The sequence below is a fragment of the Martes martes genome (assembly GCF_963455335.1).
Source record: "Martes martes genome assembly, chromosome: 11".
In the NCBI taxonomy this organism is placed as follows: Eukaryota; Metazoa; Chordata; class Mammalia; order Carnivora; family Mustelidae; genus Martes; species Martes martes.
Window position 1 is genome coordinate 56,930,862 of NC_137899.1, and position 14,178 is coordinate 56,945,039.

At 38.9% G+C, this 14,178-nt stretch overlaps 1 protein-coding gene across 1 annotated transcript in view; it reads left to right on the top strand.

The window, feature by feature from the left end:
* The window catches only part of STK31 (serine/threonine kinase 31), a gene marked incomplete at both ends in the record, with an annotated part of 98,441 nt that extends 91,479 nt beyond the window's left edge, over positions 1-6,962 (top strand). The window contains 2 exon segments of the mRNA XM_080818725.1: positions 6,706-6,853; positions 6,856-6,962. Of these exon segments, the coding sequence (XP_080674851.1) occupies positions 6,706-6,853; positions 6,856-6,962 (255 nt within the window).
* Between the last annotated feature and the right edge of the window lie 7,216 nt (positions 6,963-14,178).

Consider the following 14,178-nt stretch of genomic DNA (forward strand, 5'->3'; position numbering starts at 1 on the left):
TTTGGCTTTCTTTTTCAATATTCCTTTGGTTATTTGAGGTCTTTTCTGGTTCCATATAAATTTTAGGATTATTTGTTCTATTTCTTTAAAAAAAATGGATGGGATTTTGATAGGGGTTGCATTAAATGTGTAGATTGCTTTAGGTAGAATAGACATTTTCACAATATTTGTTTTTCCAATCCATGAGCATGGAATATTTTTCCATTTCTTTGTGTCTTCCTCAATTTCTTTCATGAGGACTTTATAGTTTTCTGAGTATAGATTCTTTGCCTCTTTGGTTAGATTTATTCCTAGGTATCTTACGGTTTTGGGTGTAATTGTAAATAGGACCGACTCCTCAATTTCTCTTTCTTCTGTCTTGTTGTTAGTGTAAAGAAATGCGACTGATTTCTGTGCATTGACTTTATATCCTGACACTTTACTGAATTCCTGTATAAATTCTAGCAGTTTTGGAGTGGAGGCTTTTGGGTTTTCCACATATAGTATCATATCAGCTGCAAAGAGTGATAGTTTGACTTCTTCTTTGCCAATTTGGATGCCTTTAATTTCTTTTTGTTGTCTGATTGCTGAGGCTAGGACTCTAGTACTATGTTGAACAGCAGTGGTGATAACGGACATCCCTGCCATGTTCCTGACCTTAGCGGAAAAGCTTTCAGTTTTTCTCCATTGAGAATGATATTTGCGGTGGGTTTTTCATAGATGGCTTTGATAATATTGAGGTATGTGCCTTCTATCCCTACACTTTGAAGAGTTTTAATCAGGAAGGGATGCTGCACTTTGTCAAATGCTTTTTCGGCATCTATTGAGAGTATCATATGGTTCTTATTCTTTCTTTTATTAATGTATTGTATCACATTGATGGATTTGCAGATGTTGAACCAACCTTGCAGCCCTGGAATAAATCCCACTTGGACGTGATGAATAATCCTTTTAATGTACTGTTGGATCCTATTGGCCAGTATTTTGGTGAGAATTTTTGCATCTGTGTTCATCAAGGATATTGGTCTGTAATTCTCTTTTTTGATGGGATCCTTGCCTGGTTTTGGGATCAAGGTGATGCTGGCCTCATCAAATGAGTTTGGAAGTTTTCCTTCCATTTCTATTTTTTGGAACAGTTTCAGGAGAATAGGAATTAATTCTTCTTTAAATGTTTGGTAGAATTCCCCTGGGAAGCTGTCTGGTCCTGGACTTTTGTTTGTTTGGAGATTTTTGATGACTGTTTCAATCTCCTTACTGGTTATGGGTCTGTTCAGGTTATCTATTTCTTCCTGGTTCAGTTGTGGTAGTTTATACATCTCTAGAAATGTATCCATTTCTTCCAGATTGTCAAATTTGTTGGCGTAGAGTTGCTTGTAGTATGTTCTTATAATTGTTTGTATTTCTTTGGTGTTGGTTTTGATCTCTCCTCTTTCATTCATGATTTTATTTATTTGGGTCCTTTCTCTTTTCTTTTTGATAAGTCTTGCCAGGGGTTTGTCAATCTTATTCTTTCAAAGAACCAGCTCCTAGTTTCGTTGATTTGTTCTGTTGTTTTTTTAATTTCTTTTTCATTGATTTCTGCTCTGATCTTTATGATTTCTCTTCTCCTGCTGGGTTTAGGCTTTCTTTGTTGTTCTTTCTCCAGCTCCTTTAGATGTAGGGTTAGGTTGTGTATTCGAGACCTTTCTTGTTTCTTGAGAAAGGCTTGTACCGCTATATATTTTCCTCTCAGGACTGCCTTTGTTGTGTCCCGCAAATTTTGAACTATTGTGTTTTCATTAACATTTGTTTCCATGAATTTTTTCAATTCTTCTTTAATTTCCTGGTTGACCCATTCATTTTTTAGAAGGATGCTATTTAGTCTCCATGTATTTGCGTTCTTTCCAAATTTCTTCTTGTGATTGAATTCTAGCTTCATAGCATTGTGGTCTGTAAATATGCAGGGAATGATCCCAATCTTTTGATACCCGTTGAGACCTGATTTATGACCCAGGATGTGATCTATTCTGGAGAATGTGCCATGTGCACTAGAGAAGAATGTATATTCTGTTTCTTTGGGATGGAATGTTCTGAATATATCCATCTGGTCCAGTGTGTCATTTAAGGCCTTTATTTCCTTGTTGATCTTTTGCTTAGATGATCTGTCCATTTCAGTGAGGGGAGTGTTAAAGTCCCCTGCTATTATTGTATTACTGTCCATGTATTTCTTTGATTTTGTTATTAATTGGTTTATATAGTTGGCTGCTCCCATGTTAGGGGCATAGATATTTAAGATTGTTAGGTCTTCTTGTTGGACAGACCCTTTGAGTATGATCTGGTGTCCTTCCTCATCTCTTATTATAGTCTTTAGCTTAAAATCTAATTGATCTGATATAAGAAAGCCACCCCAGCTTTTTTCTGATGTCCATTAGCATGGTACATTGTTTTCCACCCCCTCACTTTAAATCTGGAGCTGTCTTCGGGTCTAAAATTAGTTTCTTGTAGGCAGCATATTGATGGGTTTTGTTTTTTTATCCATTCTGATACCCTGTGTCTTTTGATTGGGGCATTTAGCCCATTAACATTCAGGGTAACTATTGAGAGATATGAATTTATTGCCATTGTATTGCCTGTAAGGTGACTGTTACTGTATATTGTCTCTGTTTCTTTCTGATCTACTACTTTTAGGGTCTCTCTTTGCTTAGAGGACCCCTTTCAATATTTCGTGTAGAGCTGGTTTGGTGTTTGCAAATTCTTTCAGCTTTTGTTTGTCCTGGAAGCTTTTTATCTCTCCTTCTATTTTCAATGATAGCCTAGCTGGATATAGTATTCTTGGCTGCATGTTTTTCTCGTTTAGTGCTCTGAATATATCATGCCAGTTCTTTCTGGCCTGCCAGGTCTCTGTGGATAGGTCTGCTGCCAATCTAATGTTTTTACCCTTGTATGTTACAGACTTCTTTTCCCGGGCTGCTTTCAGGATTTTCTCTTTGTCGTTAAGACTTGTAAATTTTACTATCAGGTGACGAGGTGTGGACCTATTTTTATTGATTTTGAGGGGCGTTCTTAGCATCTCCTGGATTTTGATGTTTGTTCCCTTTGCCATATTAGGGAAATTCTCTCCAATAATTGTCTCCAATATACCTTCTGCTCCCCTCTCTCTTTCTTCTTCTTCTGGAATCCCAATTATTCTAATGTTGTGTCGTCTTATGGTGTCGCTTATCTCTCGAATTCTCTCCTCGTGGTGCAGTAGCTGTTTGTCTCTCTTTTGCTCAGCTTGTTTATTCTCTGTCATTTGGTCTTCTATGTCACTAATTCTTTCTTCTGCCTCATTTATCCTAGCAGTGAGAGCTTCCATTTTTGATTGCACCTCATGAATAGCTTTTTTGATTTCAACTTGGTTAGATTTTAGTTCTTTTATTTCTCCAGAAAGGGCTTTTATCTCTCTGGAGAGGGTTTCTCTAATATCTTCTATGCCTTTTTCGAGCCCGGCTAGAACCTTGAGAATCGTCATTCTGAACTCTAGATCTGTCATACTACCAATGTCTGTATTGATTAGGTCCCCAGCCTTTGGTACTGCCTCTTGTTCATTTTTTTGTGGTGAGTTTTTCCACCTTGTCATTTTGTCCAGATAAGATTTGCTTTCTCCTCCTCTAGAATTCCTCTGTTCTTGGTGAGTGAAGTTGGTCTTGGCTGGGTTTCTTGTTGATCTTCTGGGGGAGGCGCCTGTTGTAGTGATTCTCAAGTGTCTTTGCCGCAGGTGGAATTGCACCGCCCTTGCCAGGGGCCAGGCTAAGTAATCCACTCGGGTTCACTTTCGGGAGCTTTTGTTCCCTGAGCGCTTTCCGTAGAATTCCGGAGGACGGGAATGAAGATGGCGGCCTCCCAATCTCCGGCCCGGAGGAGCCGAGAGCTTGGGGTCCTGCTCCTCAGTGTGCCCTCAGAGAAAAGCGCCCAACCGCCCAACCTCCCTGGCCTGTGGTCACCCCTGGAGGAAAGCAGTCAATTGCTGGCCCTTGGAGAAAAGCGCCCGGTCGCTTCCGTCTCCGTGGCCTCCGGCTGCGGTCCGAGCCCACCCAGCCTGCAACCGGCACGAGGTAACCCCAGGCTGAGAGTTCACTCCTCGACTTTGTCGCTGTAGCCGGCTTCCCTGCTCTAATACCTGCGAGCTCTGCGGCACTCAGACACCCCCGGTCCTTCTGTGACCCCGCGGGCCCTGGGGTTACACTGACCCCGCCTGGGCTTCCCCCCGGTTTAGCCTCTGGAGCGATGTCCCTCCGTGGAGCAGACTTTTAAAAGTCCTAATGTTGTGCTCCGTTGCTCTGCCGCTTGCCGGAGCCGGCCCCTCCCCCCCCGCGGTCCCCCGTCGCTTTGGATTCACTTCTCCGCAGGTCCTACCTTTCAGAAAGTGATTGATTTTCTGTTTCTGGATTTGTTGCTCTTCTTCTCTTCGATTTCCCGTTGGATTTGTAGGTGTTTGCAATGGTTAGATAAGCTATCTAGCTGATCTCCTGCTATCCGATGTCGTCTCAGCCTGCTACTTCTCCGCCATCTTGAGTCCTCCTTCTTTATCCATTTTTCTGTTGGTGGACACTTAGTTTGTTTCCATATCCTTGCTATCATAAATAATACTGGAGTGAACATGGGGGTGCCTAGATCTTTTTGGGTTAGTGTTGTTGTTTTCCTCAGATAAATACCCAGGTGTGGAATTGCTGGGTTATGCGGTAGTTCTATTTTAAATTTTTTGAGGCTCCTTCATACTATTTTCAACAATGACTGTACCTGTTTACCTTCTCAGCAATTATTATTATTATATTTTTAGAGGGAGAGAGAGCACAAGCACAGTGGTAGAGGGGCAGAGGGAAAGGGTGAGAGAGAATCTCAAGCAGGCTCTCTGCCAGCATGAGTTTGATGTGGGGCTCAATCTCATGATCCTGAGATCATGACCTGAGCCAAAATCAGGAGTTATATGCCTTTTAAAAATTTTTTATTTTTATTTTTAATTTTTAAAAAAGATTATATTTATTTATTTGACAGAGAGAGAACACAAGTAGGCAGAGAGGCAGGTAGAGAGAGAGAGAGAGAGAGAGGGAAGCATTCCCCTTGCCGAGCAGAGAGCTCAATTCGGGACTCGATCCCAGGACCCTGGGTTCATGACCTGAGCCGAAGGCAGAGGCCCAACCCACTGAGCCACCCAGGCGCCCTATGACTTTTTTTTTTTTTTTTAAACAACTATTTATTTAATAGAGAGCACAGGTAGAGGAGTAGAAGGAGAGGGAAAAGCAGGCTCCCTCCTGAGTGAGGAGCCCAATGCGGCGGACTCAATCCCAGGACCCTAGGATCATGACCTGAGCCAAAGGCAGATGCTTAACCGACCGAACCACCCAGGTGCCCCTGGATTTTGTAAGTTTTAGTTAAGTTTATACCTGCTGAAAGTGCTGTCTTTATGTATGTTTAGAAACATATCCTGTAGAGTGCAGTATGGGCATTGGCATTCATTAATTTAACAAGTACTTACTGAATATCTGCTATATCCCTGCTACTATGTTAGTTGTTGGGGATGAAGTGATAAATTAAAATTTCCGATATTAGGGATCTTAGAGTCTAACGAGGACACTAGCAATAAACAGGTGATTTTTATTCAGTATGAAGTGTGTTCTGTTTGGAGTCATCATAGAGGGACAAAAAAAAAAGGCATACCTGCTGCTTTGTCAGGTGGAAATAATGGAAGAGCAGTATTATAGTGTTGTTTATGTGTGATAATACAAGTAACTTTGAAATATTTCCTTGAAATTGTGGTACCTAATAACTTTTGATTCCTCAAATGAAAGAAGATGGGATCGGGAGGGAAACAAACCATAAAAGACTCAATCTCAAAAAACAGACTGAGGGTTGCTGGGGGGAGGGGGTTCGGGAGAGGGTGGTGGGGATATGGGCATTGGGGAGGGTATGTGCTATGGTGAGTGCTGTAAATGTGTAAACCTGGCGATTCACGGACCTGTACCCCTGGGGATAAAAAATACATTATATGTTTATAAAAAGATTTAAAAATTAATAAAAAAATATTTTTGGTTCTTCATATGGACGATGATAATGGTAGTCGTGGTAGAGGAGTTCCTGGAGATCACTTCAGAACTAATCACTAGCTGACCAGTAAAGGAGGTTACCCTTCCAAAGAAGCTTCACTGTAAAATTTTCAGTGTCAAACTCTGATCAGGCCATAAAAAAGGAAAAAGGAATAGACTTAATTTTTTTTTTTTTTTTAGTTTCACTTGTTTTTGAGATATTTCAGCTGTGATTCTCTTTCCTATTACAGTTTTTCCTTTTGCTCTAACTCCATTGTTTTATTACTGGAGTAATAATTCCTTTCTAATAAAAAGTAGTTGGATTTTGTAGAAATCTTAAAAAATCTAAATAGGAAAAATTGATGTTAGCTCTGTATTATTGATAAAAGTGTTTTTGATGGGACGCCTGGGTGGCTCAGTTGGTTAAGCAGCTGCCTTCGGCTCAGGTCATGATCTCAGCGTCCTGGGATCGAGTCCCACATCGGGCTCCTTGCTCGGTGGGGAGCCTGCTTCTCCCTCTGCCTCTGCCTACCACTCTGTCTGCCTGTGCTCGCTCGCTCTCTCTCTAACAAATAAATAAATTAAAAAAAAAAGTGTTTTTGAAATGGATCCTCCTTCCTTATTTCAGATTTGTCCTTTTGTTTTGATTTTACTTTTGTTTTGTAACCTGTCTTTTTCCTTGCAGGATTATAATGTCAAATCCCTCATCTGTAGCTTGATCTATTGTAGAAGTTCAATGACTGCTGAGCAAGTTTTGAATGCTGAATGTTTCTTGGTGCCAAAGGGGAAATCAACTCCAAACCCAGAAAAAGATACTGAATATACTGAATATAAAGAAAACAAGAATTAAAGACGGAGAATGTGGATAAACATAAGGGAAAGACAAGAAATGATGAAACCAACTTTGATTTTGATAGATTTAGTATTTTTTTGTTGTTATAGATGTTTCTTTTAAAACTTTGTTTAGTTTGGTTAAATAAATAGAAAAAAATCTGAAAGTGTTCTGGAGCTAGTTGGGTTGTGTCTTTGGTATTCCAGTTGTGAAAAATAAAAGATGTTTGGCTATGCACAAGATTGTATAGTTCGAAATTTCATTTAACTAGAGTTGTTAAGGAAGAATTTTCTATGTATAGTACTTTTTGAAATTGCATAGACTATGATATTTGTAATACAAAATGTTATTAGATATTTGGGCAAATCCTATACAGATTTTCAGTTATATGAGCCAGCTGATGGTGATACATTCAACAAATAATTGACCTTGTACTCAGTTCTGGGGATATAAAGGTAATTAAAACATTGTCCTTATATTTACAGAGCACACAATCTGTGAGAAAGAGATACAAACAAATCTTCATAATACAATGTGGAATAATCAGTGGTAGCTTCATACAGAGCTTTATAAGAGTACACAGGAGGAGTACTTATACTGTGGAAAAGGATGTCATGGAATGCTTTCTGGAAGATAGAGTATGTTAGTCAAATTTTATAGACTGAGTAATAAAGTTGAAGGAGGGGGTGAGAGTATCTTAATTGGCAGAGAAAGTATGATAAAAGCACTGAAAGGAGAAACTTTTTGTTGTGTTTAATAGTATAAAATAGAAGGCAGAGAACAGTCATGTAGTAGGTGAGTAAAGTCTTTGTACAAAATAATAAAATGCTCAGACATAACTAATCATTTTATAGAAAATATGGAGTCATTGAAGAATTTAAAACAGCTTTAGCTACTTCAAAATCCTTCTGTCTAGCACCAGGATAGGAGGTAGGGAGACTGTTTAGAAGGTTAATGTAATAAAATAGGTGAGAAATAATGAAAACAAGGTCTAGGGAAGTAGAGATAGTGATGAAACATATAAGACAAATTTATGAAATAATTAGAAGGCAGACCAGTTGAACTTGGTGATTGAAGTGCATGTGGACTGAAGTAGTGTGGTAGGGTCTCCAGTTGCCTAGTTAAAACCCAGCCTTCCTTTCTTCCTTGGTACTAGATTCCAGTTTCATTTGGGATGGCAGTGTACTTGGCTAAAAGACTATATTTACCATTTCCTATATTAGTTGAGGCCTTTTGAATAAGTTCCTGCAAATAAGGCTCCTTAAAAGGAGCTGACTTAGCTAGGAAATGTGCTCTTTTGCCTTTACCCCCTTTTTTATTGCCTAGAAGTGAATATAATGGTTAGAATTTAAGCAGCCTCCCTGCATCATGAGGTGACTTTGAGGATGAACCCCATGACTGGGATGATGGAGTGGCAAGTTAGAAGGAGCTGTTGTCTTTAATAATTCTGGGCCCTCTGTACTAGCTTCAAGTTTTCATACTACTTGAGAGAATAAAACCTTACATGAAAGTATGTTTCCTGTACCAGCAGCCTCAACATCACCTGAGAATTTAATAGAAATACAAATTCTTGGCTCCATTCCAGATTTACTAAATGAGAATTCAGGGGAAGAGCCTGAAAATCTGTGCTTTAACAAACACTTTAAGTCATTCTAATGCATACTAAAGGGAACCATTGTCACATATTCAAGCCATTGCCACTTTTTGAGTTTCCTATTTTATAGCAGACCTTAATTTTAGCTGATTCAGTTGAAAAGACACAGGTGTAAAGTAAAGCTGGGTAATTAAAGAGAGCAAAGAATAGATCACTTTATTTATACCAGTGTTTAAAATAAAGAATTAGACCAGCATTTTCCAAGTGTGTTTGCTGAACATTAGTCCCTTGGGATGTTTAGCACAAAAAGTTCTGTGATTAGTTGTTTGGAAAATAATGAATGGTAAATTGGAGATTGATTATGCATATTAGATGGTAAGTTTCTAAAAAGTTGTCTAGAAAAGAAACCTGTTTAGTTTTTTCTTTTTTAAAGATTTTATTTATTAGAGCACAAACAGGGGGAGCAGCAGAGGGAGAGGGAGAAGCAGGCTCCCCGCTGACCAGGGGGCCCAGTGTGGGGTTTGATCCCAGGACCCTAGGATCATGATCTGAGCCGAAGGCAGACACTTAAACTGACTGAGCCACCCAGGCACCCCTGAAACATGTTTTTTTATTTAGCCCAGTGTTTGCCAAAATTGATGTGCCCTCTTTTTTTTTTTTTTTTTTTTTTTCACAAATAGCAACTTCTCTCGTGAAACTGGGATGAGAATCAGATTTTTTGGCATATGAAGCTAGCATTTTTATTTATTGTTTTAAAATGGCAAATAATGATGTGTGATGGAAAGTGAAAAATTTTAAGTATCTCTTCAATGCCACAAAAGCAACAAGAAATATACATATGTGTAAAGGCAATGCAAAGCCAAGCAGATATGTTCACTGCCCTATGGGCAGTTTGAGAATAATGCAGTATATAATAAACTATAAGAAAAATAATAATGTATGTCACTACAAGAAAGGGAAGAGAAGAGTGATGAGGTTGAGGAATACACATTTGAACCATTTTAGAGGAGGAGTAGGATTTTACTTTTTTGGAATTAGAGAAGGAATTCCAGGCCAAGGAAATTAAGAGTAGATTTGGGAGAAGGCAAGAATTTGGCTGGAGTATAGGACATTAATGGGGGAGCTGAGAAATAGGCTTGGAAAAGTATTTTGGGGACAGATCATAGAGGGTTCTGAGTTGCTCTATAAGAGATGAGACTATTACAATATTGTGAGCAGCTGAATCACACAGTCCTATTTACTTTTGAGTAAAATAGCTAACCAGAGAGGGTGATTTGAGCAGGGAAATAAAGGGGGTGAGGGAGTCAAGGACAGCACATTTCACTAAAGCAAATGAGGCGAAGAAATATGTCCTGTTTTAGATCAAGTTACTGAAAAGAAGAGAATTAGGAGTATAAACTTTTCCTCAAAAGAAATTTGTGGGTGGTGTACCTAGGTGGTTCAATTGGTTAACTGTCTGCCTTTGGCTCAGATCATGATCCCAGGGTCCTAGAATAAAGCCTCTCATGCTTCTCCCTCTCCATCTCCCTCTGTCCCACTTCCCACTTGTGCTCACTTCTCTCTGTCAAATAAATAAAATGTTTAAAAAAAAATTATGGGAAGCCTCTTGTCCATTTTGTAGTGTCAGTGCTATGTCATTTCAGGGTGTATTTAAATGTCAACATTTGTTAAATTCTTTTTTAGCATCTCTCTTTTAACTCAGCAAATGACATACATTATCATTTCTTAGTTGTTGGTATAATCGTGTCTTCTGCCACTAAAACTACATACGGAATCAGTTCTGGATTGGCCAGAGTAAGGACTTCTGAAAATTTCCTCCATAAAAGCAACAAGAACACTGGTAGGATATTTTCCAAATCAACTTTTTCAGAACTCTGGGAATTAATCAAGGACTTGGAACAATTTGAAGAACATATTTAAGGAAAAACAGCTGAATTTTGGTAAGAATTGCAAGTTTTGTCATGTTTTAACTTGCCCTATTCCTATCTCTGTCCCCAGCTTCACAATCATGTTAGCTGTGAAAACCAGTGGCTTAACAGCCAATGGAAATGGCAGAATGTTTTGAGCTCCTCAAAAAGCGCCATTGCCAGAGAACTCACTATTTGACCAGTTTGACAGCTCTCTGGGAAAGCCCCTTGTACAGGGCTTGTCCTTACTTGACCTGACTCAGAATTTGTTCAATGGAAAAACTCTTTTCTCCTTTCCCAGGGCATTTGTTGAAAAAAAAAAAACAAAAAACAAAAAACTGTGGCAATTGTTTAACATCACAGCTGTCTAAGGTGGCAACACCTGTGATGGAAAGCAGTTTAATAGGAAAATCTGGGAATGATCTTCATAGGCTGCACTGAAAAGCTCTGATGAATTCTTGGGGTTCTAAAAGGCCATGGTCATGTTCAAGGCTGTCAGCATGTCCTGTGAAGGTCCTGATCTTTCATCTCTGGTTGACCTTGAGGTTCTGGAAAACAGGATGTGGAGGCTAAGTCAGAGTTGTAAACTACTGGGGTGTTGAAGGTGTAGCTCCAAAATACAGCCTCTCAGCAAAGGTTGGGAGACTTACTGGTTTCAGGCATTTTAAGGAAATGTCTGTTCAAGTATTAGCTGACCACTAAGCTAAGCTGAACTCAGAAAGAATATAGATTTCATAGAATTATTCCAGGAAAGTCATTAAGTAAACATCATCATCATTGTCAGTGAAACTCAGTAATAAACTGGACTGATAGGGGAAAGTCTGGTTTCCAAAGTTGGAAATTGTTATATTTAAAATGTCTGGTTTTGAGAGAAAGAAAGATGTGTGAGGAAACTGGAAAGTATGGTGCATATGCAAGAAAAAATAAACAATAAAATCTGTCTAAGAGCAAGCCTGGATGTTGGATTTAGTACACAAAGAATTTATATCACCTATTCTAAATATGTTCAAAGAACTACAGGATACATATCTAAATAATTGAAGGAAGGGTGCCTGGGTGGCTGAGCTGGTTAAGCAATAGATCATCTGCTCTGCCCTGGCTGCCTCAGCCTTACCAGTGCAGGTCATGTCTAAAGGTCATCATCCTGAGGAAGTTCCTGAACTTCCTTTGGTGTTTGAAGATAAAGTTGAGGGCTACAAGAAGACCAAGGCAGGGGTGCTGGGGTGGCTCAATTGGTTGAGCATCTGACTCTTGATTTTGGCTCAGGTCATGATCACAGGGTTGTGTGATCAAACCCCATGCCAGGCTCTGTTCTGGGCATGGAGCCTGTTTAAGATTCTATCTCTTTCTTTCCTCCACCCCTCTCACTCTCTGAAAGAAAAAAAAAAATTAATGGAAAGTGTGAGAACAATATCTCACTAAAAAAAAAAAAATCAATAAAGACAAATTATAGGAAATAAATAAAAATTAGGGAGCTGAAAAGTACAATAACTGGCATGAAAAATTCATTAGGCTCAAGAGCAGGTTTGGATTGACAAAAGATCAGTGAATTTAAATATGGGTCAATTGAGATAATCTTGAATGAGGAACAGAAAGAAAAAAGAATGAAGAAAACCAAAAAAATGAAGAGGTTTGTGGGGACACCTTCAAGAATATCAACAGCCTAGTGGGAGTCTAGAAAGAGAGATGAGAAAGGGGTAGAAAGTGTATTTGAAGAGATAATGGCTGAAAATTTTCCAAATTTGATGAAAAACATGAATCTGCATATCTAAGAAGTTTAGAGAACTCCAAGTAAGATAAACTTGAAGAGATCTACAACCAAAGATGTCATAATCACACTACTAAAAGAGCTAAAGAGGGAATCTTGAACGTGGCAAGACTGATGACTCATTGAACACGAGGTATCCTCAGTAAGAGTAATAGCTGATTTTTCTTTAGAAATAATAAAGTCTAAAATAAACGTTAAAATTCAGTTGGATGACATATTCAAAGTGCTGAAAGAAAACCTGCTCAACCAAAAATTTTATATCTAGCAAAAATGGTGATATTAAGACATTGTAACATTAGGACATTCTCAGATACACAAAAAATTGAGGGATTTTGTTGCTAGAATAACTGCCCTACCCAAAACAAAAACAAAAACATATACATATACATATATGTGTGTGTGTGTGTGTGTGTATTGAAAGCACACTAGATAGTAACATCAATTCACACAGAAAAATAAAGATACTGGGAAGGGTAACTATAGCACCAAGAACCATAAGATACCTGGGAATAAACGTAACCAAAGAGGTAAAGGATCTGTACTTGAGGATCTATAGAACACTCATGAAAGAAATTGAAGAAGACACAAAAAGATGGAAGACCATTCCATGCTCATGGATCAGAAGAATAAACATTGTTAAAATGTCTATACTGCCTAGACCAATCTATACTTTCAATGCCATCCTGACCAAAACTCCACTGGCACTTTTCAAAGAGCTGGAACAAACCATCCTAAAATTTGTATGGAACCAGAAGAGACCCCGAATTACTAAGGAAATATTGAAAAAGAAAAAACTGGGGGCATCACGTTGCCTGATTACAAGCTTTACTACAAAGCTGTGATCACCAAGACAGCATGGTACTGGCACAAAAACAGACACATAGACCAGTGGAACAGAGTAGAAAGGCCAGATATGGACCCTCAACTCTATGGTCAACTAATCTTCAAGAAAGCAGGAAAAAATATACAGTGGAAAAAAGACAGTCTCTTCAATAAATGATGCTGGGAAAATTGGACAGCTATGTATTGAAGAATGAAACTTGGCCATTCTCTTACACCATACACAAAGATCAACTCAAAATGGATAAGTGACCTCAACGTGAGGCAGGAATCTATCAAAATCCTACAGGAGAATATAGGCAGTAACCTCTTCAACATAGGCAGTAACCTCTTCGACATTGACCACAGCAACTTCTTTCACATGTCCCCAAAGGCAAGGAAACTTTGCAAAGCAAAAATGAACTTTTGGGACTTAATCAAGATCAAAAGTTTCTGCACAGCAAAGGAAAGAGTCAACAAAAACAAAGAGGCAACCCATGGAATGGGAGAAGATATTCGCAAACGACACTACAGACAAGGAGCTGATATCCAACATCTATAAAGAACTCCTCAAACTCAACACACACAAAACAGATAATCATGTCAAAAAATGGGCAGAAGACATGAACAGACACTTCTCCAAAGAAGACATATAAATGGCTAACACATGAAAAAATGTTCATCATCCTTAGCCATCAGGAAATTCAAATCAAAACCACACTGAGATACCACTTTACACCAGTTAGAATGGCAAAAATTAATAAGACAGTAAACAGCATGCATTGGAAAGGATGTGGAGAAAGGGGAACCCTCTTACACTGTTGGTGGGAATGCAAATTGGTGCAGTCACTTTGGAAAACAGTGTGGAGAATCCTTAAGAAATTAAAAATAGAGCTTCCTTATGACCCTGCAATGGCACTACTGGTATTTACCCCAAAGATACAGATGTAGTAAAAAGAAGGGCCATCTGTGCTCCAGTGTTTATAGCAGCAATGGCCACAGTCACCAAACTGTGGAAAGAACCAAGATGCCCTTCAACAGACGAATGGATAAAGAAGAAATGGTCCATATATACAATGGAGCATTAGGCCTCCTTCAGAAAGGATGAATATCCAACTTTTGTATCAACATGGATGGAACTGGAGGAGATTATGCTGAGTGAAATAAGTCAAGCAGAGAGAGTCAAGTATCATATGGTTTCACTTACTTGTGGAGCATAAGGAATAACACAGAGGACA